General features: G+C 41.0%; 1 protein-coding gene across 1 annotated transcript in view; it reads right to left on the bottom strand.

The window, feature by feature from the left end:
- Positions 1–26,034, bottom strand: part of LOC116320112 (transformation/transcription domain-associated protein) — a 79,512-nt gene that overhangs the window by 35,850 nt on the left and 17,628 nt on the right. Inside the window, exons 30-49 of the mRNA XM_031739628.2 lie at positions 25,002–25,172; positions 24,684–24,752; positions 22,722–22,841; positions 22,087–22,206; positions 21,592–21,756; positions 21,247–21,428; positions 20,439–20,637; positions 15,940–16,068; positions 14,711–14,977; positions 13,202–13,408; positions 9,769–9,927; positions 9,276–9,413; positions 8,066–8,176; positions 7,273–7,419; positions 5,299–5,512; positions 4,476–4,604; positions 3,497–3,646; positions 2,023–2,222; positions 1,460–1,581; positions 115–328 (exon numbers count right to left, since the gene is read on the bottom strand). Of these exons, the coding sequence (XP_031595488.1) occupies positions 115–328; positions 1,460–1,581; positions 2,023–2,222; positions 3,497–3,646; positions 4,476–4,604; positions 5,299–5,512; positions 7,273–7,419; positions 8,066–8,176; positions 9,276–9,413; positions 9,769–9,927; positions 13,202–13,408; positions 14,711–14,977; positions 15,940–16,068; positions 20,439–20,637; positions 21,247–21,428; positions 21,592–21,756; positions 22,087–22,206; positions 22,722–22,841; positions 24,684–24,752; positions 25,002–25,172 (3,213 nt within the window). The remainder of the gene's footprint in view (positions 1–114; positions 329–1,459; positions 1,582–2,022; positions 2,223–3,496; positions 3,647–4,475; positions 4,605–5,298; positions 5,513–7,272; positions 7,420–8,065; positions 8,177–9,275; positions 9,414–9,768; positions 9,928–13,201; positions 13,409–14,710; positions 14,978–15,939; positions 16,069–20,438; positions 20,638–21,246; positions 21,429–21,591; positions 21,757–22,086; positions 22,207–22,721; positions 22,842–24,683; positions 24,753–25,001; positions 25,173–26,034) is intronic.

The raw sequence follows: 26,034 nt of genomic DNA, 5'->3' as shown, positions 1-26,034 counted from the left end.
GCAAAATACATAAAAGAAGATTGGTGACGGTTGGTGGCAGATAACCAGCACGTAGATGCCCGCAGGATAAAAACCTTACAAAGCCGGCAGAAAGACCCGAGACCCACCGCTTACCTCTATGCACTGTTTGATCCAGAAGTGGCTGCCCATGGCCTCCCAGTTCTGAGAACAGCAGATGTACAGTAGTCTCTCATAGACGCGCCGCTTCATAGAGGCATCAAACACCTCAAAAAACTTGGCTCTGATCATTGGCTGAGTGCAGCGAAGCCCTGAAAGGAAGGCTGGCTCCAACTTTGATGTGATGTCGCTTCCTGAAAGGCTCTCATCCCTAAAGGGGCAAAAGATGCCTGTTATCAAAAATGTTATAAAAAAAATGGGGGATGTGGGGGTGGGGCGATTAGCGCCTGACTTAGAAAATGTCACCATTAACTTGTAATACAGAGAACAGCACACACAAATAACACTCGGTGGCCCGTGCAGCTGAGAGCTGTTGGCAAAACATGCATATGCCACTGAAACAATGCAGGAATTTGCAACTTGGAAAATACTCTTTGTTTTTACAACTTTTTGAACTATTTCTTACGTTTGGTGTGGTTAAAACTGAATATTGGGCAAAAGTCTGCGTCTTTGATAATAAGCCTGCTGTAACATTACCTACCTAACTACTGAAACAACAAATGCGATCGTTTCCACGTCATTCTACAGCACCGAATGTGCTCCGAAGCAATGATTCATAAAACAGAAGGAGTGAGAGAGTAGGTGGGATGAAAAGAATAACACGGTGCCACAGCTGCATGTTGCTCGTATTTACACCGTCCTCCTAATCACACTTTGTGCTGGCACAGCTGCTTTATCCTTCCATTATCATTACTTGCTGTCCATCATGGCTTTACTGCTCATTTTAAATCTTTTGGCATCAGGATGCGGATACACTGGGCTGATTAAATGTGTATGTGTAGAAGATGGAAAGGTGATGAGGGCCACAGTTTGATGAATAGCCGGCAGAGGCGGTCTCTCGCCTTTGACCACCACCTGCTGGGTGTCCTGTCATGAGCTAGCTGAATACTGATAGTACTGTAACCCTATTATCAATCTTCATCAGTCGATCTTTCATGGCCATCTTAAATTTTCCAGCTTTTAATTGTTTTGTTTTGTTTTTTTTACAGCTACAATAATTCTAAATTAGTTCATCCAGTTCCTGAGTTTAACAATCTTATTATAATTATTACCATCTTTAATAATTGATCTTTTAGTTATATAAAAAGGAAAGGTACACTTCTGGTACTTCAAGCTCTTCCTCTTCATCTTTATTTTCCTATTTTCCCCCTGACCCAACCTTCTGTGTCTTTTCCCCGCCTCAACCGCCCCCGACCTTCACTTCTCACGTTAAGATGGATGCAAGGGCGGTGTGGCGTCAGTGGCGTGGCCATTTAGCCATGTGATGAATGACGGTAATTACCTGTAGACGTAATTAACGAGGTCCAGGAACTGGGCGTTTAACTCAAGTTCATCAGGGAAACGCTTCTCTATGTAGGTCATCATCTTCACCAGCAAGATGGATTTCTCACGCAGGTTTGGCATCTGAAAGGGAAAGAAGAATTGGGTAGAAAGTAAGATAAAGGAAAAAAAATATTATGAACAATAAACAGACAAATAGAAAGAGGCGAGGAAATAAAAAAAGAAAAATAATCTATTCTCTATTCAGTTGTTTTTCGCAGCTGCACCTGTCTAGGTCAGCTGTGTACTGCTTGCTCTTCTTCAGCTTAAAAGAAAATGAAGACCAGAGACTCCTCTGTAGGTATTATGCTAATGCTAACCTTACTAGATTTAGAAAATGTGCTTCGCTTGTTGTTTGTCCAAAGGTTTCACACCTTTCAAAACTTTGCTGATTCAGTTCTTAATTTACACCTGTTTTTATGAGAGGAATTATGCCAGGATCTCTTGAATCCCGCATTTGTTTTTGTTTTTTTCCTGACTTAATACTGTTTTACTGCCTCACACCTGAACAGTCCTCCTCCTTACCTGGTTGGCAGCCATGGGAGAATTGTTTTTCACCCACTCTTCCACGATCTTGACAACAGCACGGAGGATTTTGGGGTCAGCAGACTTCTCAATCAGGGAAGTGAGGATGACCTGGATAAAGTTCTTCCTCATTTCCATGCTCATGACGGACAATCGTGTCTTCACCAGGTCAAGACTGAGCATTATCAGCTCGCTGGTCACTATCAGAACAAACACATGAAAATATTCAAAGGCAGGGCCAAGACAAACTACAGAACAGATGCATTTATCTGTGCATTTATCCATTTTCTTTCTATTGCAAAATTTCTGGCCTTCAATAAATTGAAATTACTTATCTATTTTTAAATGGTGGCAGCAGTCAGAACTTCACATTTTCAATACAATCAGGATGGAACTACTACAGTTAAGCTTATTAGATTACTGAAACGTGAATAATCTTTAGAGGAAAAAGCCTAATGGTCAGCAGGCCTTTGGTCTTAGTGACTAACTGTTCATGGTGGACAGTTAATGTCTGTGTTTCCCAATACAGTCATTAGGGACCCATTTAAAGCACTGATAGCATCTTACAGTCATTACCTCCTGACTGAAGAGTAGCAACAGGAATTATGCACTGCCAGACTTCCATAAACTTGAAGTTTAGAAAAGTAAATGAACAGGAAACCTAAACAAGTGCTTTTTTCCCTTTCACCCCCTCACGGATTAATATAAAGGGCAAGTTGTCAAGAGGTTCTGAGTCAAACTGTGACTACCCTTCCAAACCCCACAGCAAAAGAGCACAAGGTGACCATCTGTTGATACAAAAAGAGCAGAAGACAATACAGACTGGGAACCAGAGCTGAGGAACATTCCCCGAGAAAGCATACTATCTGCACAATGGATCTCTGCTGACCACAAGAACTATTGAGAACACAGCTGGGGCCATTGATATACAACTTTTGATACCGTCTTTCTACGGAAACAGGCACTGGTGGGACACCTGGGATATATGAGCTGTAACAATCTGAGAAAGGCTGTGATGTGAGCGTACATTCATGTCTGTGTTGTGTCCACCTCACACACAGTTAGCTCCTTGTTGGACGTGGGCTGGGGGAAAGTACGAGCAAAAACTTCCCCGATAATGTCAGCCAAATGTAACCGCAGCCAAGTAGAATAAGTTCAGCTGAAATAGTAGTGGTTATCTGGTGCCAAGTTTGGAGAATAATGGTGACTAATGGTGACTCAGATGTTGTGAACTCAAAATCTGAGTTAAATATTAAGCAACACTTAAGAGACTGTAGGCAAGGAATAAAAAGGGATAAAAAGCAAACCTTGCGAATTTGTGAAACCGCATGAATTTGCACAAGAGAGCATGTAACTGTTGCTCATATAAAATCTACTGAATATACATGGCATACTGCACATCTTTCCTATGTAATTACGTTTTAAATTACATTTGCCACTGGCTTCCTCACATCTTTCCACTGTATTTATGTACCTGTGTTGGTTTCAGTGACCCCTGGGTTAGCCTGCTGGGGGCTCAGGTGTTCCCGCACCATCTTCTGTAGTGAGCGCATGAACACCGAGATGAGGCGGTCAATGTAGCTGGCATTGTAACTGCAGGCTGACTTCAGGATCATCAGTGTCCCTGTAAGACAAATGAAGGCAGAGGGATAAGAAGTATGGGAAATGGAACAGTTTGACAAGAAGCTTCACTTCTCTGGGGAGAGGTAACAGACACAGACACCTGCAGTCATCTTGTGTTCATTCACGCAGCTTGATATATATATTTTTCCCCCCCTCAAGAGTGTAACAGAGGCAGAAATAAGAATGAGTAATGTTCTTCTTTGTTGCTGTTCCCTGGAGAGGAGACAAATGTTAAAATGTCACCCCCTGGCCAGACGGATGCATCACATCACTGTGACTTTACTGCAACAGCAGGATACAGAATGCTTTTTTTTTTATTATTTTATTGACCACCAGTGTAATTTTAGGAAACTGCATAAAGCAGCATTACCTTTGGACTGCTCTCAAATAGCCATTTATCACCTTGAATGGCCTATATTTTGAAACCTACTATACATTTCCTCTAAAAGAAAAAAAAGTCTCCTTGAAATAAGCTTTAATGAAAGCTTTTTCTATAAATACTCTGACATCTGGGTGGATAACAGTAATGTTTGTACAGGAAGAGGGGCTGAAAGCAGCAATCCTTCCCAAGACAATCTTTCCCAAACCGCTGGACTGTGGCCCCCATTTAAATAGACCAGATGTTAGCCCGAGCAGCAGAGCCCATCGGCTTGCATTTTAACGACCCACTCAATGGCTTAACTGGTAAAAGTAACCGAGGGGCCGCTTGGTGCTGTAGTGAGAGTAGGAGATTGACTTTTTTTCCCTTCTAAGTATATATACGCAACAACAGAAGAGTAACCGAAAGCAAAAAAGGAGGAAGAAAAAATAAACGCGAGAGCTGGTCTTACCAAAGAGCTGCGTGGGGTTAGTGTTGGTTGTTGCTTTTTCATAGTTGGTAAGCCCCTCGTAGATGACCTTGCCCACAGCAGCATATAGACACTCGAGTTCCTCATACTTAGATGCCACATTTGATGTGCCTAGAAAAATAAAGCAATGTTTGTTTGAAACAAAGAACAACTGAAAATCGAAATCACTGCCGTGCAAAGTGACGCAGTTATATTGCTGCAAGGAATCAGCATCATAATGTATTGATCACACTATGTTTCAAGCCCCTTTAGGCCTTTGTCGAAAGTGCTTTAAAACAATTCATACAATGATCTAAAACAGATGATGCTCTATTCATTTTGTATGGAAAGATGCGGGACAGTTATTCTCCCGTAAGCATCTCTACATATTTCAAAATGACACACAATTAATCACATTAAATTGCACATATATGTTAAAGAAAAAAACACAACCAATTATAACGCTACAACAAAACATTAATTTAAACAATTACTTACAGAAATGGCATGTCTAATGAATAAAAACACAGGACTTGCAGCTTTTATAAGTCATATTTTTTTTGTAATTATGCAAACAATTTTTGTTGGCTGTATCATAATTAGGTTTATAAAATCCCCAAATCCCATGCCAATGAGTCTCATCACTTAATCCTTTTGCAGAAGAAAGTTTGTAAATTATATCGCCAGTATAATTCACTTGTATTTATAATTTCATCAGAGTGTGGCATGACGATTTCTCAGAAAGGAATCAGATATATAGCGCTTTCCTGTGTGCAGCTGGTCTGGCTTCCAGTGAGAATTTAGAGATAAATCATTGCCAGCTTACTAGGCTCAGTTGGGAAGATGCTCATGAGACGAGAAAGGAGGGAGTGGACAGCACGCAGCACTTTGGTATTGCCGCAGGTCATGCACGCAGCGATGCCCCGCTGGAGCGGCTTGAAGTGAGCCAGGACGGCTGGGGGCTGCAGCACTGTCAACAGGAAGCAGAGAATCTCCAGTCCTGTGCAGATGTTGGAGATGTTCGCCTGGGCTGGCTGCTCCTGAGAGGTCAAAAAGGAGTAGACACTATAAGTGGAAGGTCAATGAAACACATTTTTTTTGTATTGCGCTTAAAACAGATAGAAATCTTAGGCACCTTTTAGACTTTTTAATAAAAGCCTCATATCTAAAAAAAATATATTGATATTTATCTTTTTAGCCAAGTGCCCAATGCTAAAACAAAGCAATATAGACAATAGTGCAATTTCATCTGCAGACAGATGAAACAACCGAGTCTTTTTATTCCACTCAACTCAGAAATCAATACTGCTCACAAACACACACAAAAACAAGGTATTGTGATGGCTGTTAAACCAAAGATCAATGGGCAGCATCGGGTCCTAATTTTGTCTAAATTGCAAACAAGGTTTACAATGGCAGGGCCAAGAGGGTAATCTGGGACAGATCCATGGCACTAATCTTGCCTAATGAACAAGGTGACTCTGGTGATAAGGCTCCTGCTAGATATTAGGCTAGTATTGACTTGACAGTGCATTAACAGAAAAGGAACTTGTCGCTGCAGGAACCATGCAGATGCAGGCGTGCCTGTGAGACTGTACATGTTTTGTGTGTGTCTCATGTTACACTCCAAATACGACCTCCTCATGCCACTCCCCCAGACTCTTAATCACTGCTGCGCCGAGACAATGAGATGATAAAAGGTAATCCGATTTACAGCATTGTTCATTAGTCTGAGTAAGGCGGCTAGGCAGGTAGAGCGAGGTCCAAGGGGGTGGGGCCTGAGTACATCTGCATAAAACCTACAGAAGGCCCTGTTTGTTAGACGATCCCCAAAGGGATATGGAGAGGCCGATTGAGTTTGTGTGAATGTGTGTGTGTAGGGAGAGAAAAGGGTGCGGCCGATGAAGTGATCCCCAAAAGAGAACAAGGGCAGTACGTGACAACTGGCAACGCGTAGTGATAACCTTGTCTGAACAGTGACGCCAAATCAGACCAGAGAGATGAGGAGGAAAGGAGACATGGATAAAAAGAAAGAAAGAGAATAAAGGCTGTGATAAGAGGCTGGATGGAAAAGAGATGAGAGGAGGAAGCGGTTAGACACAGAGGGAAAGGCGAGGACAGACGAACAGAGTCACAGTGGGGCAATACAGAAAGCAAGGATGAGGGCTTTAGGATGTAGAGGGGTTTTGGGGGGTTTGAATGAGAAGGCACAGGCCAACCCGGATAGAGTGCTGTTATCTCACCACTGTCATTATTTTGTCATTATGGTGGTTGGCGCCTCACTTCATGCATTACTGATAACAGACAAAGGACTCTGAGGTGTTAGAGCAAACACTAAGACGGAGCTTAAGCGGGGACAGGGAAAACTTCTCTGGGAAGCTATTAGTTATCCTCAGCTGTTTGCTGCTTATTGCTTGGAGCTTGAACAACAACACAAAGATTGAATATTTTGATTTTATTCAGACTAGTTTGACTGAAGTACTTTGAAAGATTCTTTTACTAGTAAGTCCAAATAACAAACTAACATGAATACTCTACACTCCCACCCCCTTTTTCTTTTTTAAACATACCCCAAACAGTAATATTCACCATGGTTAAATAGTAGAGACTTTCAGACCAATTATTACTTAGACGGGTCTGAACACAGTCAATGACAACTGATTACTCAGGAAATGCAGTGCAGAATAACAGCAGTACTGACAGGTTTCGCACCTAAAATATCACCTTGTATGGATCTGGCAATATGAACCATGCATGAAGTCTAATGTAACAATCATCCTCAAAGTATGTGCCATCTTACCACTGTCATTAGCAGCTTGTCAAACCATTGTAGCTTCAGCTCAGCACGAGGCCACATGTCAGGCCTCAAGGCTGTCTTCATCAGGCTGACACAACGGCGAGACAACAATTCCCCTGGAGATCCAGCCACATTGGTGCTATCGTTCACCTAGAAAGGAGAGGAACATATTTGTCTAGGCACTTAATTCATGCAGCTGGAGTTCAAAAGAGGCACAACCAGGATGGAGACCATCTTTCAATCAACATTCCTCGTGCAAACCTTTATAGTGATAAGCATCCACTTTAGAGAGGTATCCTTGAAAAACACATTGAATCCCTATCAGCGCTAGGTGTGGTGTCCTTTGGCTGATCACAATCCCTCGGCCCAGCGAGGACATAATTTTTCTACTGGGATCAATTCAGTATCACAATACGCTGTTATCAAGAGGAATACAAAGAAAAGATTATGTTGCTATAGAGTGTTCTGTGAGCACCGAGTGATCCCCAGCGGTTATAGGGAAGGTTATATTCAACAGAGATGCTTGGCTGAACAGTGAGAATGAAACTTGGCCCAAAAAATAAAGTAGGAAAAGTCAAGGTGAGTGAAATCTCAGCAGTCTATTTCAGGCCTAGTAACCAAGGTCGTCAATGACTCTAGAGTGACTCCATGTCTGTGTGTGTTTGTGTGTGCGTTATCCTCATCCAAACGAGTGGTGAGAATAATTGTGCCTACTTGGAAGGACTATTGGATGGCAGAACACATGTATTGGGTGCATGGGTGGGTGTGTGTACATCTGTCGTGGCTGAGGTCTTACCTGGCATGCAATCCTGATGAGGAAGTTGACCACAGTGTCTGTATGTTGTTTCTCAACAGGTTTGTTGTGCATGCTCTCTGTGCCTGGCATGGACTGGCTGCGGCCAAATACCTACAAACACCAACATTATAATCTGTCAAATATATATAAACGTTTTTCTTTTTTGACAAAAGAATGATTACAGAAAGTAGTCAAAAGGCAGAAATGCTGCACAAAGGGTTTTTAGGTCTACAAAAAGGAGGCTCCAGCCACAATAAGTCCGATAACTTTTCTGACAACTTTCTGGGCAATTAATGTTTCCTTAGCTTAAGCAGAAACAAATTCTGACAAGTTAAAAAGATGCATTTTTATCTTGACATCACAAGAAGAGGCACAAAAAACAGAAATTATAACAAGAGAACAAATATATATTAAAATAACCTTTAAGTATTTGTTTTATTTTTTTAAGTGTCATTCATCCTTCCATCCTCTTAAAAGTTTTTCCAGTTAAAGGATGTAGCTGGGCTGGAGCCTATTCTAGTTGTCACTGAGCGAGAGACAGGTTTTCACTCTGTTGCAGGGCTAATAAATCTGTAATCTGTAAATCGACATACTTTAAAGGATATTTACATTTTGGAATTCATTATGAACACTTTAATACATAAAACAAGCTTTATTCAAAACGTGTAGTTACTGCCCAATTATGCCCTCTAATCTACGACATGCAGACATTAAGCTGATTGTGGCAGAACTCCAGATGCAACATCATGAGGCAATTTCAGAGTCTTTAATCTAAGTATAAACTGCCTTTTGAAAGATTGGCATTAGCGCAAATTAACAAATTTGATTAAAATTTTGAACAGGCGCTTTTTACAACAAAGGTATCCCAAAAGACCTCAAAACAAAAGACCACAGAGGGATATGATGAAGTATATGTGGCGCTGCCATACTGCTGTAAGACAAGCTGGATAACAGCAACAACTCTGCTGTCAATCCTGTTAGCAATTTTTCCCCCTCAGACTCATTCAATAAATGACTGTGGAGACAAAAAAGTAAAACTGGCTGTCTTATTAGTACCTTTCAAGCTGCACAACAAACACCCTTAGAGAAGCAAGTAACACAGGGATATCAAGTGAGAACTCTGAAGGTAAGATATTCTGTCTGGGGCACGAGGGCCCATCAGTCACAGCCACATTCATCTGGCATCTGACTAATTACTAACTGAGCTCACCGTGGAAGCAGCTCCAGTTGCTGTACGGAATCTCTTGACGTCCTGTCCAGCCCCGGCGGATTCTAGAGACAGGCCTCTTTTCACAGCAGCCCCACTGGTCCCTTCACCACCAGGACCTACTTCAGCCTCAGATTCTGGCTGTTGTGCCAAAGAAAGGTACACACAAGAAAGGAGGAGACAAATCCAATTGTTAACACAATATAACCACAGTATGTCTCTTTCTGTACAATGCAATAATGCTGAAGTTTGTCACTAGCTCATATAGCAACATAAGTAATGAGCATTTATGGTACACGGTTCAGGAAACGCTTTAACTGCTATGATGAATAAGGTTTATTTTGTGACTTAATGAGCATCTTCAGTCTGCAGTAAAAAGATTTTTGTGAGAAGTGAGAAACATAATTTGGTGAGTCTATATGTCAACATCCTAGATGACCATCCGAGACTGGTACTCCTGACATCAACAGAAGTCAGTAAAAACAATGTGGTTTACCAGCTGGTCTTTGATCCTCTGCAACTCCCACTTGATGACCACCTCAGCCAGGTCCACAGCCAGCTTCCTTTGCTCTATAGTCACACTTGGAGTGAAGCCCAAACGCTGCATTGCACTGATCATGTGCTGCACCAGGTGGTGTCGGACAGGGTAATACACCTTGAGGGGGGAAAAGCACCAGGTATAACTTTGAAAAAGCATCAAAATGCTGAAGTACTATAAACAAGCAATATTTTCATATCCCTTGTTCTGCTAATAGTCTATTGACATCATCCACTTTGACATCAGAGGACTGCAGATTACTCAAAACACAGGTTCTTTTTCACTTTTATTGTGTTTGTATTGGTTTTGTTTTTTTGGTGTATGTGGGGTTTTTTTTGTTTTTTTTAATTCCAATTATTTTGTAACTGTTAGAAAACAATTACTGAAGTTCTCCTTAAGTCCAAAAGCCTCATAAGCCATTGTTTCACCACAATACATTTGAAATCCGGCAATTACCATGTGATTGAAGTGGTGACTTAATGCAGTGCATCTGTTAAATCCCTTCAACAGTTTAGAAATTGCAGACAATTTTATAAACAGTCACTCCAATTTTAGAGTTTTTAAAGAGCTAAACTTGTGCTACTGTTGAATAACCTATGGACCTAACTGTATGATTAATAGATAGAGTGTCACAAAAGCTTATGTTTAATATTCTATACAGAAGCTGTCAGGAGGGACTGGCACATTTTTTTTTCACAAAGCACTACAGACAGATAGCACCAATGGTAGAGTTTAAAAGAGGCAGAAAAAGTGACTACAATAGCCCCTAAGGCTAACCAGACGAATTTAAACGTCAGTATAAATAGCACTGTGGCTTGGGGCGTGCGTTCCTTTCATCTGTATATCTCACAACTTGAACCTTTACTCTGTAAAAACCAGATGCAGTCTGGAAGAGTGGAAAACTAGTGTGGATGACAAGATTACGGGTTTTTAAAAAAACAAGCTTGTTTTGCATGAAGTGGAACCACTTAAACTCTGTGAGGCCAAAAAAAACCCCATTACTCATACAAAAACAGTTCTCTGTTGTACCTGCAGCCCAAAAATGTGGATTCAAAGACACGTTCCTCAATAAATTCAGAAGATCTTGTCATATTGTGTTATGTTTGACACTTTGCTTAGATTTAATTAAAAATGGGAACAATCATCCCTTGAGTTAGGTGCCTTTTGTATGCTTGAATATTCATAGGTCAGTGTTAAGAGGCTTTAACTTAAAAACAAAAAAAGAAGAGAACAGAAAAAAGGCAGCCAATGTTGAAAGAAAAAAACCTTCAGAAAGCCTGGAGAACTAATGTTAAAACCCACTTAAAAAAGAAACAGGAAAATCCGGCTCCTTGGAAGCAAAAAAATAGAAGCAACGACAAATGCCTCAAGACTTCTGCACAGTATTGTACAAGACCTTCTTCCACTGCATTAGCAACAGAAGAAGCAACCAAATAATGGCCTACATATGTCATTTGCTGCAGCATCTTGTTCCTATGCTTCTACTAGAATAACACAACGATTCCCAGGTAGCTTATACTTGTGCCAGCTCCATCTGCTGCAACACATTTGTTGTATACCAGGGTGTCAAACTCCTTTTACATGCCGGGTCACATACAGCCCACTTTGATGTTAAAAACGGGCTGGACCAGTGAAGCTCCCTTTTCTGTCCGTGTAAAGAAGTTACATATTTAACTGTTTTTCTATATGATGAAGAAAAGCTGCTGCGACAAAGAAAGAAATCTGTCAGCACTACTCTTTGAAGTTAAATTGTAAGAAATAAAATGACAGAGAAAGTCCTGGTAGCTCGTTGCCCAGACTGTACAGATTTGTTTTTTGTTTTTTTCCCTTTCTTTTTTTTTGTTTTGCCGAATGTGGACAGCATACGTTTGACACCCCTGGTCTATGCACAATGCACTAATATATGGGAGGCGGACAAAAATAAAGGCAAGTCCACACATGTGCAGGAAAAGTTTGTTTTTGTGTACTCCAGACCCACCAGTTTAGATTTTAGGGTGATAACACATGCAAAGTTAAATGGGGTGCTCAATCACTTTGAGACTTTTAGTCAGAATAGGCAAACTCTGACATCAAATTCTTACTTAGTCTCAAGGACATGATGACACACACTCAGCCCCACTCAAGTGTCACGCTCAAGAGTCACTTAGCTTCCGAAAACTGAACTGGGACTCTCAAACACACATGCAGACAAAGGAGCTAGAGATGAGATGTCTATCTGAGGGCTTTTGTCAGTGTCAAAGAATATTAAAGCTTCTCACTTTGAGGGTAATTATAGTCGATAGAGCAGGACTTCACAGCCCCTTAATGACAGAGTGGCTAAGCCCTGTCCATCACGTGTGCACACAGACAAACACGCACACAATCTCTCCATTTCTTTATCAAACGCACACGCACAAAGTCTCTCATCTGTCTGTCATTATCTCCTCCCCAGTGTAATTATGCTGATGTGATTACATTAGATTAGTCATCTGGCCCAGTGAGAGGAGCCTGTCAGTGAGATAGAGAGGGAAGCTGAGGGAAATGTCAGTCTTCTGCTAAAAGACTGTCGCTCTCTGACTGGTGAGGCGGTGAACATCAGCTGAAGAAGCGAGAGGGCACAAGTGTCTTTCAAGTTTATGGAGGAAAGCGAAAAGCAAGCTCGATGATCATTTGCTTTTGTTGATGACGAGTCCACATGAAATGCTCTTTGACTCTACTGATCACTACTGTGAAGAGTGTGTTTAATGCTGTATCTGCATTAAGTCAACTGTGGACAGCAGGCGGTTGACATAATTAGACACGAGAGTCCAGCTTTTGACTTGATAACAGAGCAAAGTACAAATGATCTGGCTACAACCAATATAAAACTGAAATTAACAAAAAATCATAAACATTTTTAATTGGTCTGCATAAGATCATCTACATTTTAATGAGTATGCTCCTTTCCCATTAGGACTTATTAAGATGTGTCATGTAATTCAGGGCACTTAGATAATCAGTAAAATTAGCGCCTCAACAGTCTCCCCCCACGTGGTTCCCTGCAGTGAGCATGCTGAGAGGAGAGCCGGCAGAGACACTAAATGGATGTCTATGTGTGCACTTGAGTGGCACTTAACCTCTCAGTACGTGTGGTGGCAGCTTACCTCGAAACACGAGAAATCGTAAAACAGAAAACGCTGATATTTTACTGTCATCCTCAGAAGCATATTACTTTTGCTATTATTAAGTGGTCTAACAAATCTGTCATGGGTAATTTAAATGACAAAAGGCAGTGCTCCATCCATCCCAGGAGGATATCATGGGTCCTCAATACTTTTGGTAGTGGTGGTCTGACATATGGAAGTCTGCTGCTGCCTAAGTTGCATTTATGTGTGTGCTTTTTTTTTCTTTTCGTTTCTTAAAATCTACTCACCCTGAAGTGTTGCACAATGAGATGCAGTATGTGAACCAGCTGTGGTACAGTATGCCCCTCCTCCACAATGATTTTGCGAGTCCAGTGCGTCAACATCTGGTGGCCGTCCTCCATGCGTGCAGGCACTGCCGGAGTCAGGATGGCCATGGCCTGGCGGACTATGGCCCGGGCCTCCATTGTGTGGGCTTTCAACAAGCTGTGGAAGACCTGTACAGAGCAGAGATCGCATGTCTAATTTAGTAACATACCAAATACTTGGCTAAAATTTTACTGCCCCTTAAAAGCGCCGTTTTCCTGCCTACACATTCAGAGAACATAGAAAAAGCACACAAACCCCTTTCTCTCTCACACACACACACTTTCAACTTCCTTACAGAGTTGGAAAAGAAATGAAAGAAGCTGGTGACAGGCATAAATTCAAATGCTTCATCACTTGAGTTGTTAAGTTGGCTCCACAACTGCTGAACCCATCAACACCAGATACAAAATTTAAAAGTGGAGTAATCTAAGCAGTGATTTTTTTTCTTGCTGCAAAGGCAACTTAAGAGATGTAATTTCATTCTACCTTTGACTATTTCAAAAACTCAACATAAAACAAGACACACAACTTATGAATAATAATATGGACTTCTAATCAAATAGGGATTTATCCAGCATTCACGCTCATCTGTGAGATGCATGAGAGCAGGCAATACATTAAGTAACATAACGCTGGATATCTAACTCGAAAAACAAAGGAAGATCAGGCCATGCAGATGGCACTCACAGCACTCAAGAGTGCCATCTGCATGGCCTGTTCCCGCACTTCTTACTCCCTTGCCTCTTTGCTAACCCAGTCCTTTATATTCCCTCCACTTCTAGACGAAGACAGCCTTTGATTAAAATCTCTGTCCATGTCAGCCACAAGCCTGCACAGGATCTCAGAAGTCTGCCGATGAATGGATTTCTTTCTTAGTTCTTTCTTACATCAGTACATCATAATCTTCTGCAGGCTTGCTCTTTAATGTGACTGCATGCAGTTCAAGCTCCTGCAGCACTGAAAGTGATATGTAAATATTACTAAATCTGACGTAGTAAGACCGTCGTCTGAAACTTTTACAGAAAAAACATCGAGGTGCTCATTCGGCCATGAAGCTGACACACTCAGAGGCCGACAGATTAATGGAAGTGCATGGCTGAAAGGGGCTTTAGTGAACCAGGGGCACCCAAAATAGTTCCTCTGACTTCACAACTACACAGCATCATTTTCTTCATAAGTGTGACTCAGAAAGCAAGTGTACCTTTTATAAGTATACGCCGTTTTCTACTATGAATTCATCTCCTGTCTTCCATTTTCAAATCCATCTTTTGTCATTTTTCTGTCGTGTCCTTTCAGCATCGAAACATTTCCTAATCTAATTAACCATTTACATATTTGCTGTTCAAATTTCCCACATTTAATATTTGTTTTCTGTACTGTTTAAATTCCCGCCTCACCGAGTTCCTCTTTTCTCTTTTATTAGCTCTCACCTGCAGGACAATCTTCTTGTGAATGGCAAACTTTGCGATGATGTGGGCCAGCAGTAAGTGACCACTGTATTTACAGGCAGGATCAACGCAGGCTTTGGGCAGCAGGCACGGCCAGGCAAAAGTCATAAGACGACGCAGCTTGCTGTTGCGTGACTTGTTGTTGTCGTGAATATGGTGGGGAGCGTGCTCCACTAGCAGGGTGGAGAACTGCAGCAGGCAGATTCGCAGAGAGTCCAGCAGGTCAGCCTGCTTCTCCGGGTCCAGAACCTTGGAGAGGGATAGGAAAGAAGTGGCATTAAAAATTGCTGGGCAATACAGAAAAATTATACTGTGTTTGCAATCTATAGCAGAATTGGCACAGAACATTTTCAGGAACTTGACTTGGTGGGATGTTGTATTAACACTACTAAAAACTTTATCACAAAAAAATACTTTAGCCCTGTTATGCTAATTCTTAACAACTCCAGTTGGAGATCAATAAGTCTCCCCATATGTACATAAACAATAAGCCGAAACTCATTCTATTGAATAATCTGTACTTAAATTTCTAGAGTGTAACACAGTTCATTGATTCTGAATGACACTTTACAACAACACAATCTAATTTTACATATACTGAAAACCTTGCATCACTCAAATCACCCAAATACCAATTCCCCAAAGAGAATGTACAGAAGACAGCACGGTACATAGGGAGACAGAGAGGTGAGGTAGGAAATCAGTTTTATCCAGACTGTAGAGGAGCTATTAGCAGCCATTAGGATTGGTGTTAGTCAGTGATGAGATCTGCCACAGTACAAACAAACATGCCGACCTTTAGCATGGTCACAATGTGACATTTACACCAGAAATTATAGTCTGATGAATCAAACGTGATAACAAAATAGAGAGGAGCTTCTGGGAGGAAGAAAGAAAAATCAAAGACATGTAGGGGAAAAACGGAAGAAGAAAGAGATGAAATGACAGTAATTAAAGTGTAAGGCCATGAGAGAAGAAGATGACTAAATAGGATGTAGCTGATGATGACTCAGTAAGGAAAGATGTTGGGCTGATAGGACATTATGAGAGGAAATGCAGCAGGTAATGAAATCAGAAACAGGAACACAAAGAGACACGAAGTCATGGAATAAACAGGCAGCAAGGGTTGTCTGCTGACTGTGAGAAGAAAATGGTAAGAAGAAAATAAATCCAAATTTTTATCTATCTATCTATCTATCTAGAATGTGTACCTTGGTGATGAAGACACTGGTAATGCTTTCAGGGTTGTCTCCTTCAGGGTTGGGCGGTCCAAGCAGCTGCTCACCTTCTCCCTTCTCAAAGCTATACAGGAAGGCTGGATTCAAGATGTGCTGCAGCACCTATTAAAGAAGAAAAGTGGAGTTTACAGCTTTGACCCTTTCGAGAGAGATTACAATGGATGATTCCACTGATAGCACACTTTCAAGAAAAGAGAAACTAATCAGTGAAATCACCTAGTGTACCCTTTTCAAACCTACATTAAAGAAAACCCTGCACACAATCAGCCCTCAGTGGCAAATAAATAAGTGATGACACAGGGAAAGGGGTAGAAACAAGAAGAGAACACTTTTCAGACTGATAATAACAGCAATAAATAAATAAATAAATAAAAACAACTGGATTGTAGAGAGAAAAAAAAGACAAATTTGACCACAGCAATGTCAAATGTGGCACCAAATGATTGCAATAAATAATGTAAAGAGCAAAAAGAAAACAATTTCCTCTCTGAGGCAAAACTAAAGAAACAATGTATTTCCTTAATTAATCTACAAGCATTTAAAGCAAAAACAAAAGTCAATAAGATTTAGAGTATCTTAACAGGGAATGTGAATGAGGGCTTGATTAGTTTGTAAAATCCGACTAACCCAACCACTATGCAGCTAACGACTGCATTTATTAAAGAAGCTGCTATCTATTAATGAACACCCCTATTCAATCCATCACTGGGAGGACAGGGCATCGCTCAGTGGAGAATGAGCTGTGGTAGCATATGTTCCATCTCCTCCATTAGCACAATATTCACTCTCTTTCTCACACGCTGAACACACACTGAGCATTACTCTGTTTTTCAGTGTCATCTGTTCCTATTAATTCTAAGCTTCTCTGATATCAATCATTGTACGATAACAGCATCATTTTGTAATGCCACTGATGATGTGCTCCTGCAGGAATTCTGGGCGAGTAGCCTAGATCACATTTTGCAGGTGTCTTAATTATCTTAAATTTCATTTTCAATTCACATATAACAAGTGTGTGTGTGTGTGTGTGTGTGTGTGTGTGTGTGTGTGTGTGTGTGTGTGTGTGTGTGTGTGTGTGTGTGTGTGTGTGATAGATTTCCTCTCTGAGCTCAATTAAGGGGAGCTGTGATAACTGGGGTGGTGAGTGGTGGGTAGTTGAAGGGGGGGTCTTTTAATGCCTTTATATAAACCAGAAAAAAATGAATGGCTCGAAGCCACAATGAATGTGTAATGACAACAATCACTACTAGATGTAAACAGTACATTCATTTTACACATGACTAGATAAAGAGATGCAGTCTCCCTTTGAGTGCACATAACCAAGGAGAGTAGATGATTTTAAAAACTTGGCTTCAATAACGTGATTCTCTTAAAATGGTTTCATTATCTGTTTGAAGAGTAATTATGTTAACTAAAAGACAATATATGCTAGTAATAGAGTTGCTCAAGAACAATATTTTGAATATGAAACATCAAATTAATTTTAAACAATCGTCTTCCTTCATATAATTGATGTAACTGTCTAGATCCATAATCTTCCTCATCGCTGTTTAGATTACTGTGCCAGACAGGGTACAGGTATTAAAAACTTGCACACGTGCTTACTGTTTAATGTCTCTACTCGGGGAGGGGATTAGTCGTACATACTGTAGGAAAATGTTCTGGAAAATCCTACTACACTCTTTCTCATGTTGGAACAAAGAAGCAGCAGAATGCGAAACAGATGCACAGCACATCATAAATTTCATATATTTGTTTGTTTGCTCGTCGACTGGAGATGGATTCCGCAAATAATGAAACGCCTTTGAATAGAAGAGCATCGCAAAAATGGTTTTCTGTAAGAAGTGTTTGGATAAAACAAAAAGAAGGAACACAGCAGCAGTACCAGCAGCTCGGGGTCAGTCTGCACTACCGTAGATGATTCATTGCTGCTGTCCCATTCTGCTGTCTCTCTCCTTCTCTCTCTCTAGACACTCCTCTGTTTGAAATACTCTCCTAGACCTTTCTGATGTTCTATACGAACCTGAATTTCTAACTCCCAGATTTCCTGAGAAACTGCAAGCACACAGACTCACACACTTTCCTATGATAAATGGTACAGGCAATTATTTAAATGTCAATGGAGGCAACACCCACGCTCATTCTCATGCTCACTACTCGTACACCAATCAACACAAACATATTCGCACAGAAACACATCACGCCTGTCAGTCTGGGTCTCTGCCTCATCTGCACAGCCAGCATCTGCTGCACACCAGCGGAGGACAATTAAGGGGGAAAAACAACAATAGGAGCAAAATTTTGCTGAGGGGGTGGGCTGAGCGTGGTGGGGTGCTGCAGCTCTGCTAGCTAAGAGAGTAAACCTTGCTGAAAATTCTAATGCAGCATTTCCATCCAAAAAGAAAAATACAGAGAAATGAGTTGGCTGAACTCTCTCTCCTCTGCCTTTATTCTGCCTCTCATTTTCAGAGCCCGTATGCGGCTCAAGGAATGCAAACCGAATACAAGCAAAAGGGACAGGTGCAGTGAGCAGCATCAGAAACACAACTGTTTGTCCTTGGATTTTAGTGGTATGTGTGCACATGGCAGCCTCTGGTTTGTGTGCCTGTGAGTCTACAGTTGTGTGTGCCTACCACACAGCCATTTGGATATGTGCTATTGTGTGCCAGGACAGGCCTTCCCCACTGACCCGTTTGTACTTAACAGCAGTGCTGTTGCTTCTCTGTGCCAGGTTATGTGCCATTACAGCTGTTCGAAATATGTGTTTGTGGGTGTGTGTGTGTGTGCGTGTTTGTGCCGATGCCTGCATGCGGGAGAGGGAGCTTAATTAAAAAGCAGCCTGAATGACTTTAATGCTTGCAGCAGCAGGTCAGGTAGAGAGTACAGAAGCATTCATCTGTGAGCCTCTGAGGTCCTAGAACCAGACAAAATGACCTTCCCCACTCTATCAAAGAACTTCAGGTACAAAACACTAACCATAAAAGTCACACAGATCAGGTCCCTAAATGCTGCATGTCCAACAGTTGAGAAGGAAAGTAATCGAGCCGTGGAGATGGGGAGCTTATGATGAATCTGATATTATTAAATCTATCTTTCTACAATGAAAAAAAAGACCAGAACATAAATCTAGTGTTATTTTCAACGGGGTTTTTTAATTAGCATATTTATCAAATGTGTTTTGCTTTATTTTTTTAAAAGGCTGCTTTATAGTATTAAAATTGCTGCATCAATGACAACAAAATGTCCTTAGAGTCCCGTTTTAAACAGAAACGTCTTGTTTTTCACAAGCTTTTGTGGACATGCCAACCCAAAGAACTCCGCTACATAAAACAGAATAAAGTCCATGATTGCCTGTGCAGACACTGCATCATGAAGCAATAAAACCAAAACATGACACATAACATGCTGCAAAATATTTGCATTATGGCTCGATATCTTTTATTCTGTATGCGTGCCCACACATAATCAGTGTGTGCTATCCAGCCGTGGTCAGTATGGGCCACAGATGTTAAAGCATCTGACAGGAATGGTATTACATATCTACCATCATAATAATCCCTCCACAGACACCGCCAAAGCACCTTCTATCCATCATTCGAGTGCCTATTCTACACCAGGCCAAAGGGGAGCTGCAGCCTGTTTCACTTCAGCACGGGGTGGGTACATCTGGATGGGTCAGTCTTTCACAGGGTTAGCATGATGTTTGGTCAACAAATGTATTTAAAATGTGCAATAAAATCAAAATAGTATGAGATCTCTGGTCAGAGGTGGAGGGATGACTGTTTAAAATAGTCTTAATTGAATCAAACTACACCATTCAAAAAAATATCCAATGAATGAATACATAAAATTCCAAAATGAGCTTATATTTTTTTAAAAAACAAAGTACCAGTTTTAAAATCAGATATGCTGTCTTTGCATGATTTTCAGGTAAAATAGAGGAATGGACGTATTTGCAAAATATTTAACTTTTTGTTTTTTTTGTTTTCTTTAATGGGTTGTAAGCATTTATCCTCATGAGGCACAATATGTTGTCAGGAAGCGTAGGCAGAGGTTGGGATAGTGTGCATCGTGCTGATTATAGAGACAGAAGTGCTGACCTGAAAGGATATTTAAGTGCACCATCATCGCTAATGTGAGTTACTACATCTGGCCTTGTGGATGTTGCTCTTGTCGTCATAAAAGAGTAGACAACCAGTCAGATACTTTAACTACAAACCAGTATACCAACAGTATAGTGCTTGTTGTTTTGATGTTATTTTATACATTTATTGATCGCACTACATGATCATTTTAGGCTGCACTGCTTCTTCAGCATGTCATAAGCAAAACTGTATTCTACCTCCAGGCATTGCTTCAATGTCAATTTCAAAAGAGGGTAAGAAGAAAAGTACAAGTCAAAGGGAATTTCTAAATATCTGCAGCCTGTACTTATAAACTAACTTTTTTCCTCTGATTAGACGTGTACATACCTTTGCTTTAAGCTCATCATTGAAGTGGGGATCATTAAACTCAACGAAACGGAAGAACAGGGCACGTTTCTGAGGAATGGAGTAGTTCCTGGGAATTTCCTCCTCCATATACTCCTTCAGGAAGGTCATGTTGCACAGGAAGCGACCCGTAAAGGCCCTCAGCAGCTGGAACAGCAGCTCAATCTCCGAGTAGTTACGCCTATTGAGAAGAGAGAGAGTGGATAAGTTCAGTGCACAGACACAAAGAGATGTGGCTAATGTTAACAACGGGGACATTATAAAACACAACTTTCAAATAACCTTAGAAACCAACACACTGTTAATTAGCCAGTTTTATATTTTTTTTCTAAGCAGAACTTTGTTTGTCAAAGGAAGGTTGACTGAACTCACTACACTAAGCTAAAATTACTGGCTGAAGTGTTTGGGGGTTAATTGCAAGGTCTGAAATAAACATCTGCTAAATGCCTAGTGCACCGAGTGTGTTAGCACTTTCTCAGTGCTCACACCGAAAGGAAAGGGTCAGAAGGTCATTTGTGATTGGAATGTCACTTGAGTAAAGTTAGAAAATGCAGTAACTTTAAAAATGTGCATTATTAACCTGTAGTGCTCACACTACTGAATCTATCAACTAACACTCTAAAGGGTCACTAAGTCTTCAACAAAGCTCATTAGCACTGCCTGGTTGCTGTTTTGGGGGTTTCACATCAGTCCACCGACAACATTTCATATCAACAGCCAAATTCAGTGTGCAACATCTATGAAAACTGCAACATTTCGTTTTCATTACAATTTCAGCAAATCTACTTACTTGCAATAGCTTAGCAAGCAATAGGCCAGCAGCTTTGGCTCCTTCCAGTTAGTGGCTGCCATGTTGTCTTTGCGATGTCTTTCCTGGAAGGCCTCACTGACCCAGACTCGCCTCAGCTGGCTGACCAGGGAGTGCTGCCCTGCAAGCCAGCCCTCATCATTCTTCACTATGATGCTAATAATCTGAACAGATGTGAAGATGAACAGGGTTAAATTAGTTAAGGATAAATAACAGAAATACAAGTTAGGCTGTATATAGATTTGGATCAAAAACTGCCAAGACATCCCTGAGTATAACAACTGTGTGAATGTGTCCACCTTAAAGAACAGACTGAATTCTGCATACCTTAATAGCTTGAAACTGCAGGTCTAGTCTGGCTGTGGCAGTAGAGGGAGATCCAGGCCGAACAGTTGCTGCAGTGCCAGCAGAAACAAGCAGGGGGACGAAGCGGTTGGGATTAGAGGCCAATACGTCTCGTAACGGCTTGGCATCCTTGTGTTTCAGAAAACTCTGTATGTGAACAAAAACACATACTGTAACTATAACACAAAAGAAAATATATACTATAACAATAGGCTACAAGGTCCACCCCATTCAATCACCAACAGTGCATAGCAGATATACAGACTTGTGATACTGAACGATGAAGAAAATTAGGAAATTTTACTGGAGTGATCCATCTCAATTCTGTGTTAATAGGACCACTGAGGCTCGAAACACTCAATACAGTTCCGAATATAGCCCATTGCAAATGCAACAAAGAAGCAAAATACATTTTTAATGGCAAATGTGTCAATGAAAAGACTGAGGGGACAGCTACTAGAGCTCCTATTGTCTGACCATGAACATGCGGCTCCACTGGGGGTCATTGAGCGTAGCCTCCATCATGAAAAGCTCCACTGTCTGAGATGGGTGACGCGTCAGGAACTTGATCAAAGGCTCCCTGAACGGGCTGCCAGCCTGGTGAGAGACAAAATAATGAGGAAACTGAAGGAACATAAGCAAAGGAAACAGCCTGAAGAAGGGATGAGAATTACTTCACAGTAAATATGGACTCCATCACTTCCTTGTGAAAATTTAGATTATACAGAATAAGGAATCTTAGCCCTGGTGAAAAAAGGGAGTGTAATCAAGGGTTTCATTTAATACTGCATCCTTTACATCACATATAAAGCATTTCTTTCCCTCTTTTATTGTAATTATTAACTAAGACCCACCACTTATTTTCTGGCCCGATTCACCCTCCTACACATAACCGGAATAACTAGAAAAGCATGTATAATTTCTGACAAGTCTAAATCCTTAATGACAGATAATTTGTTAATGGAAGAAACAACTAAAGCCTCCTTCTTTTTGAACTGTTTGGGAAGTATCTAGTTGCAAATCATTCAACTGCTTTCACTGCCTGCCCGATGCAGTTTTCACTGTTAGACAATCCCTACAAGTCCATCTACATAATGCAGTTGGTTTCCTACCTCAATGAGCATGGCCCTCTCAGTTTTCATGACCACCTCTAGTAGAGGTTTGACTAGAGTCTGCGGTGCAGCTGGGATCAGGTGGAAAAGGTTAATGATGGCTGAACAGATCTTCATCTCCTACAGGAAGATTCAAAGACATACAACAAAGGGAACAAAGGAATGGATGAAATTCTTGGACGGATGAGCTGCACACAAACATCATTCCTGACAGACAGTCTTGATGAACAGCCACTGTGGAAAGACGAGGATGAACCTCAGTCAAACGACTGAAAGTGCAATTCGCAATTAATAGGGTGTTAACTTCCCACAGGAAAGGTGCAGAGTACCACACACACCAGCTTTTGGATTAGACTCTGGATTAGACAGAGTAAAAACAAATAAAAGGAGCAGCACGGTTATTTTTTTAAATCCTATGACTTTTGCGCTTCCAAGATGCCAGAGGGGAATAAAAGAGCAGAATTCAACATTTCTAGACATTCAAAATTAGAGTTAGAGTGAAGCTGAGATGATGGTAACAATTCTCGAGATGACAACAGACACATGGACACATGAATACAGGGCAACTCCACCACTACCATGACATTGGCTCAATTCACCAGCACGACACTGGATCAGACCAAATTTCAATCACTGACAAAGAGTTACCAACAGAGGGCGCAACACCGGGTCGCATCTCACCTCAACACCCTCCAACGCAGGCTGTGCCAGAATGGGAGACAATGATCAGAGTCAGCAGAACAGCATGTGAGCTTTTTTTGTGTGGCTATCTGTTGTCTGTCTTTGTTCCATATGGAAGGTGAGCTGATAAGATAGGGTGATAATGGAGGGGCAGATTATCGCAACCTTTACAAGTGACCGCAGGAACAACTTTTCTCAGCCTCCGGTGAATAAAAAGGCAAGGGCCACATTGGAAATAGCGGTCAGCTAACATACTGACTGACTGATTTTTTGGCTTATCGAAGACATACAGATATCATATATGTTGTCTGATATACATGGACAAGACCATCATTTTTCAATTCCAAGATAACTTTAATATACTGTGTGTATATATTTTTTTAATTTTAGTTGGGTAACACAGAATCAATGGAATATGAAGGAAAAATACTTAAGTGGAACAAAGTCAAGAGAGTGAGGGGGAGAAAAAGTTATTTCATGCATGCACTCTATTTTTTTTTTTTTTTTTTAAATCCGTCACAAAAACTCCTCCTCGTTACTACACCCTGTCAAAACCCTCTTATGCCCACACATCTTCACACCATCCTCTTCATCCCTGCTCCTCCTTCCACACTTTTCTTTTTCCTTTATCATAATTGACTCCCTGACCCTGGTTCTGCTTTCACTTCCAGGTCTGCTGTCAACGGGCACAAAGACCAATATTTGGAGGGCATGAAAGACAAAAGGCCAATTTGCATCTAATTAAAACAGAACATTTTCAGATGGGTTAGGATGAAGTCACATAGAGTAGGGGGCAAAGAAAAAAAAAGAAGGTGTTTTGCCCAATCTTTCTGTCACCTCTTCTCGCTGCCTTTTACAAGGTTATCTGCGGGGAGATAATGAGGAGACGGAGTACGAGGCCAACCACAGCCTGCCTGGTGCCTAATTAATCATTGATTGTAATATGGACACTCACAACTCATCTGGGAGGAGGCCACACAGAGAAAGTGCACTACATGTGACTACAGCTTTCTGAGAACAAGGGGCAATTTCTCATTCCCTTTTGGTAATGGTATTTGCTTTGGACATAACAGATGATTTGAACAAATATGGCGCCAGCAGACGACTGTATCGACATGGTCCTAGTGGCCATGAATGCATCTGTATTGCACTGAAGCAGGATTTTAAAATAAGACATACAAAAGAAAAGAAGACAAATACATGTCAAGACTGCAGAAAGATTCCCATCTGTGGTATCTTTGCAGTCTTACGCGTGGGCAGATCTGAAATGAGTTTACTTACGCTGCCATCGCTCCGCTGGCCTCCTTTGTGTGTTATTACAACTACCTCCATCCACTTCCGCAGGTGTTGCTGAGAAAGAAAAAGGAATAAGATTGAGCCTGTGTTTAAGTAAGGTTTTGATAGCTGACTAAAACTAAACTAAAAGCTAAGTGCCAAAATTTTTTAGTTAATTAAAATAAAATCAAAAACTAGTCTTTGACAATAAATAAAAGCTGATGCCTTAGTATTAACCTGCCAGTTTTAACGAAGATTTTGATTGAAAGAAAGGAAAAAAGAAGAAGAAAGCGACAACAGGCTGAAGAGGCTTAAGTTTCTCACCATCATCTGGTCACAGAATTTGTCATTGAAGGAGTTGGGGAAAAGTCGTGTGACAGAGGTCAGGCGGTTCACCACATTGAGAGTCAGGCTGCGGTAATCACCCAGCATCATCAGTAATGGGCGCATGTGAGTGTGGATCTGATCGACCTCAATCGTGGCACCTTCCAAGAACTACAAGAGGAGAATGTACAAAGTAGAAATGTTCAACAAGTGACAAGTAGTTTGTTTTCTTTGATTAATAACATAACACGTATACAACACTCAAATATTATTCAGATTTGTGTGGTGATGTTTACTAAAGTTTTGGACACAGTGATTTTAATTTCACCTCTTTATTTTCCCCCTAATCATGAGACTTTTCAGGTTTTTTAGCCCCGTGAACTGGTCACTACCCCTTGTGTCTCCATTAAAGAAATAAGGCCACTCAAATGACAGCATGGTGAGCTGTAAACGAGCACACGTGCCAGCCAAACACTGATGACGCACACCCACACACCCTCACACACACGGGAGGGAATGATGCATGGCAGCCACATTCATTTTCCTCTCAGCGCTGAGAACAAACACTCCATCCTGTATCGATCTGGCCATGGCAACGCTCATTAGTGCTAGCAGGGCAGAGATGAAAGAAGGGAGGGAACAGAAAATGGCAAGGAAAAAAAAAAAAATCACAGGATAGTGAAAAGGAGTGATGGTGGCAGAAAAAATAAAAAAATAAGGACACATAAATTGATAGGAGAGGGGACAAAGAGCTTGGAGTAAATAGATAGAGGCTAAGATGGTATGGATACTTTAATGAAGTATCCAGAGCTGGTTCAGGGAGAGTGTGATAAAGCTGAGGGAGGTCCACATGAAGATGGAAGTGGGTGGGGAAATGATATGAGGAGAGAATTAACAAAGACCTTACAAATAAAAGACTATGTATAAAGCAAGAATGGGAAGAATGGAAAACAAGATAATATACAAACAGAAAAATAAAATGGTGAAAGAGAAAAAGTGACACAGTAGAAGGCCATTTCAAAGGTGCAGAAAA

The sequence above is a fragment of the Oreochromis aureus genome, linkage group 8, assembly GCF_013358895.1.
Source record: "Oreochromis aureus strain Israel breed Guangdong linkage group 8, ZZ_aureus, whole genome shotgun sequence".
NCBI classification, from domain to species: Eukaryota; Metazoa; Chordata; class Actinopteri; order Cichliformes; family Cichlidae; genus Oreochromis; species Oreochromis aureus.
The sequence above is the reverse complement of the archived record's forward strand: the minus strand, read 5'-3'. Positions and strand labels throughout refer to the sequence as shown.